At 34.8% G+C, this 5,012-nt stretch overlaps 1 protein-coding gene across 1 annotated transcript; it reads right to left on the bottom strand.

The window, feature by feature from the left end:
* Window positions 1–2,249: 2,249 nt before the first annotated feature.
* LOC107677995 (complement C1q-like protein 4) lies at window positions 2,250–3,803 on the bottom strand. The gene is made up of 5 exons (XM_016473079.1): window positions 3,614–3,803; window positions 3,449–3,490; window positions 3,168–3,230; window positions 2,886–3,014; window positions 2,250–2,780 (listed from the first exon to the last, which is right to left on the bottom strand). The coding sequence occupies exons 1-5, from the start codon at window positions 3,801–3,803 to the stop codon at window positions 2,494–2,496; spliced, it is 711 nt and encodes a 236-aa protein (XP_016328565.1). The 3' UTR covers window positions 2,250–2,493.
* Between the last annotated feature and the right edge of the window lie 1,209 nt (window positions 3,804–5,012).

The raw sequence follows: 5,012 nt of genomic DNA on the forward strand, positions 1-5,012 counted from the left end.
AACAAACATTATTATTATTATTAGAGAACTGCTGGATATTACTTTGTTGTCATTTACATCATTTTATTTATTTATTTACATTTGCAGTCACTCATTTTTCATTATACTACCCTTATTCAGTGTGTGGACAGTAGTTTAACAATGAATGAAAATCAGAAAGGTTTGTAAGAGGTTTGTGGGATGAAGTCCCACTCCATGATAGAAAAACAAACATTTATGTATGTTTTTGAAAAATAATATCATGGCATGAAAAAATAGAAAGAATTATGGTACTTTGAGCATCACAGTAAACATTGCAACTATGCTGTGAATGTGAATCACTTTCCAATCAGCACTTACTGTTTCGCCATCACATTTCCAGTGAACACACACACATTCCCTCAGCCCCCAGCCTTGAATGTGCAAACATTTCAGATCATCTTGTTGTTCATTCCCCCTAGCATCTCTCTTTCTTGATGTTCTGTTGTGTTTGTCAAACTGACCCCTCTGGGTGGCACCAGGCTGTGGCACCACACATGACAACAGGCTGAAGTCAGTCTAAGAAAGATTGTAGTCTATGAAGCACAAGACTCACAGTCTTTCCTTCAGATATCACAACAATTATGCGGCCTTTAATTGCAGATAAACACAAAAAGATGGCGAGAAAAGCAGAGGAATGGGATCGAGAAATGTTGCGAGCTGTATTCAAACTTGCATCGTTTACATGAGCGCCACAGCTCATGCGCTAACCGCTAGGCCACGGCTCTGGCACAGCGACTAACCATTTGGAATCAGTTACATCGTGCAGAAATACGATACAGTCCACAACACAAAACAATAGACTTTTATTTTGTACATAAACAAGCACCTACCTTCAGTTACATCCTGAGACTCAAACCCCCAAAGCTTCCTGCCATGTTGCAGGTATTTTTCTATAGGTTTCAGTATCCACAAAAGGTCTTGTTGTCCAGTAAGTGGGTGCAGTGAGGAGACTCTAAGATGACTCAAATCTGCACATGAGCTTGTGTTCAAACAGCACCTGCCTTGACAGTCACTCCTCTAGCTCTCCACGGACAGTAATCATCCTCCCTCAGAGGCTGATTGGAGGCTGTTTGCTTCTCTCCAGAGGCGTCTGCTTTTCATTTGTTTTGATTTGCTCTCACCTTCACTTGCTGAGGCAGCAAGCACAAAGATGCATTGATCAGTGTCCTCAGCCTTGCGCACTCTCTCTTTCTCTCTCTCTGAGTCACTCTTCCTGTCTGTCCCTCACCCTATCGCTCTGTCTCACCCTGTTTCACATATGCATATCCAGTGCTGGGTCAAAGGCATCCTAAATTCAGCTGAAATTAGGCAGGGTGGGGAGAGAAAGGGAGATAGAAATGGAGAGATAGAGAGAGAGAGGTTCTGCCATGTCAAGGGGTTGTGTGAAAATTACCAACATTATAGAAAAACAGATTGATGGATGTAGTAAAGGAATGTTTAGCTTTTTACATAAAGCGTGTTCACTGTGAAATAAAGTGTTATTTGTTATATGTTATATGTGATTTATCATTATTTTAAAACTGTTGAAGGTAGGGAAATTCAAAGAAAATAACAAAAATTTATATATTTTTTAATTGATTTTATTAGGGGGTTGTTCAGATTTAAAGCCTGTCCACTGTGTAATAACGTGCTTTACTGTGTATTATTTCCCATATAACTAATTTAAGAAAGGGAATTTGGGAAAATGACAAATAACATTTAAAAGGTATTTTATTGTGGGAATAATCGGATTTCTACAGATATAATATGCACATATCTTATGTATGCATCTTATATGAATACTATGTACATTGAAAAGTTAGTTTAGAACTTTAACTTACTTTTTAGAATTTTAAAATGTCACAAAATCTATCAATTCCCATTTCACTGGTCTCACAAAAAAAGGGGGTGAAAGGGAATGTTTGCATCCACAAGGAAATCACCATTTTGCTATAAAATTGTATATATATAAGTAGCTGTACTTGTATCTGTTTAGTAATGTTTTACTACGTTCACATGTCCAAAACTTATCACTAGATGTCAGCCTTTAACAACAATATGATCAGAGATTCTGCAGATCATGCACTACAGTGTAATTTACTAAAATCCCAGGAACGTACCTATTATTTTTTTCCTCCCAAAGATCTGTTATGTTTCAGAATGCTAAAATCTAGAATATTTAAATAAATATATTTAATATACTATTAATACAATGTATGATATTATTATTATTATTATTATTTTAGTACAGAGGTTTATATACAAATGTGTTTAATACAAACAATAGCATGTGAGATCATTATTGCAGTTAGATTTTTCCATGGTAGAGTATATGATTAATACAGCACAAGTGTGATTCATGCAGTTTTCTCTGAACAACCAGTTAGAAGTTATTTAAATGAGAGCTCAAAACTAATGTAGAAAGAGCACAGATGAGTAAATTTGTCTTTCATTAGGAAATCAACAAAACTTAGTACAGTGTGCAATGGTTGATCACTTTAATGGGTAAATGAGGAATCCACTGAAAGTGCTGAGGTTATCTGGACTGTCATAGATGGTGTAACCTGGGAGGAGTTTCACACAAACTACATCACCCACTTCCAGCTGCAGGACAGCTCCATTTGATGCATATCTGTGCTGATCATGATTACGCCACTGACCTACTGACACAATCTTCTGCACATTTTTATGTAAACTTGCACCCAGTGATTGTCTGATTTGAGTACCACATGCAGTGAATCTGAAGTAGTAGACTCCTTTAACTGGTGCAGTGAAGAGACCTGCCATTGACAAAACATTCAGATCAAATATAGAATGAGCCTGATGAAAATTAGAACTGGATGTTATCCTTTAGGCATGACATTGGCTATGTTTGCTCAAAGTACCTGTTGCTGGATTGTAGTTGTTACCAATGTTTGTGAAGATGTGGTTAAATGTCAGTGTGATCTCAGTACTCTGAGGACCTAAATCACCACGCATGCCTAAGTCAGCTGAAAATGCCACTTTTGGTTGTTCTGTGGACGGAAAATATTTTAAGCAGTTTTTACTACATAACATAAGCAGAAACAAAACAAGTTATTTCAGAGTTATACAATAATATTTATTGTGTAATAAAGGCTGCCTGTACATAATCCCTTAAATATATTTAAAAAAGAAGAATCATTTACCTTCATTTTCTCTCTTAATTCCTTCCAGCTGGTTTTCAGTTATCTTTATTTGATCAATAATCCCTAAAATTAGTAAAATCATTAATTGTAACTGATACACATAAGAAGCATATGCATTTCCTATGCGAAATAAAGATTTTTTTTTCTTCCAACATAACAGTGTCTTCCCCAGGACAAAGTATGCTTCTTAACAATGTATTCATGCTTTATTATTTTATATGTGCTTTAATATTTTGTTACATTTTAATTTAAAAAGAATGGCCGCATACACTTTTAAATACCTGCATTCTCTTTCTTCAGCTCCTGCATTTGTTCTGCCATTTCTATAAAATAATAATGATCGAATGAGTGTTTATTTACATGACTTGTATCCATTATTTTAAAGATTTATTTTAAACTGCTCAACTATTTAAAAGGTGACAAAAGAAGCAACTGCTAGTACTAACTTGCATTCTCTTTCATCGCCATGTCCAACTTGACTTTGAGCTCCACCACCATGTCTCTTATATCTCTCACCTCAGTCCAGATGTTGGGCTGGTTGTTTTTTCCATTGGCCACAAAATCTTGCACCTCAGTTTGTCCATCAGTGAGCAGAAGACAGCACAGCAGCTGCAGGAGAGCAACACTCACCTTCATCCTGATACAGACAAAACACTTGGGTTTATGAAAATAACACAAACAGGCTTTGACATAGTTAATCATTACTAGCCTTTATTGACACAGATAATATTCATCCAATTACAAGGAAGAATGTGGTATGTCATAAAGTAAAGCCAAGCTCAAGAGTAAAGTCCTGTTCTCTAAATTAACAAAAAGAAGAATCAGGAACACAATAGTGCATATTTCTCTTTTCCTTGTTGTATCCTTTTATCTTAATTTTCCTAAACCATCTGCAAAACTACTTAGGAAAACTACTTTAATAAATTCCATAGTTGTATTTAGTCATGAGTTTTACACAAAGCATATCTATATCTGAACTCTGCAATACTTTCTTTCACATCTCAATTGTCATTCCTGATGCTCTGCAGTAATTTTTGCACCTCGGGTTGTCCCTCCCTAAGTGACAGACAGTATAGCAGTAGAGCAAGACTCATCCTGATCTTCAGAAGAAAAAAAAAAAATATATCAAAATATTGGAATGTTTATGGAAATAACACATAAGGTATCAGCTTTTATACTTTGTGGTAGTTAATCATTGCTACTCAATATTGACACAGATGTTTCTCACCTGTATAAATACAAATACAGAGTCAAATATTACAGTTTTTCTCAATTGCTTTGGCTCAATTCTCGAATGAAACTTTTTTTTCCCGAAACAATAAGTTCAGATCTCTGAACAGCGAAGCCAAACTCCAGGGGTAAAGTTCTGTTTGTTTCTGAAAAGTCATGTGATCTTGAGTTTTTTTTTTTTCTTTAAAAAATAAAATAAAATAAATATGGCTTCATAACACTAGATGTCGCCCTTTTACTACAAATGACAGCCAATTCCATTCAAGTTTATTTGTATAGCGCTTTTCACGATACAAATCATTGCAAAGCAACTTTTCAGCAAATTAAGTTTCTACAATATTATACAATATATACAATAATATATTATACAATAATAGCCAGGCTGTCACTCTTCAGTGCTGGGTTTAGGCAGTTGATGTATTTGATGATTAATACTTATATTGTATTTACTTATGGATTTTTTTTTTTACTTACCGTACAGTAGTTTATTTTAACGTAAAACATAAATATTTGAATATGTGTATATTAATGTGAGTATTACATTGATATTAATATTTTAATATGTGAAAGATAATGTATGAATGAATGAATCGCTTCACAACCCTGCATTAATGT

This window comes from Sinocyclocheilus anshuiensis, unplaced genomic scaffold (genome assembly GCF_001515605.1).
Source record: "Sinocyclocheilus anshuiensis isolate Anshui unplaced genomic scaffold, SAMN03320099.WGS_v1.1 scaffold260, whole genome shotgun sequence".
NCBI lineage: Eukaryota > Metazoa > Chordata > Actinopteri > Cypriniformes > Cyprinidae > Sinocyclocheilus > Sinocyclocheilus anshuiensis.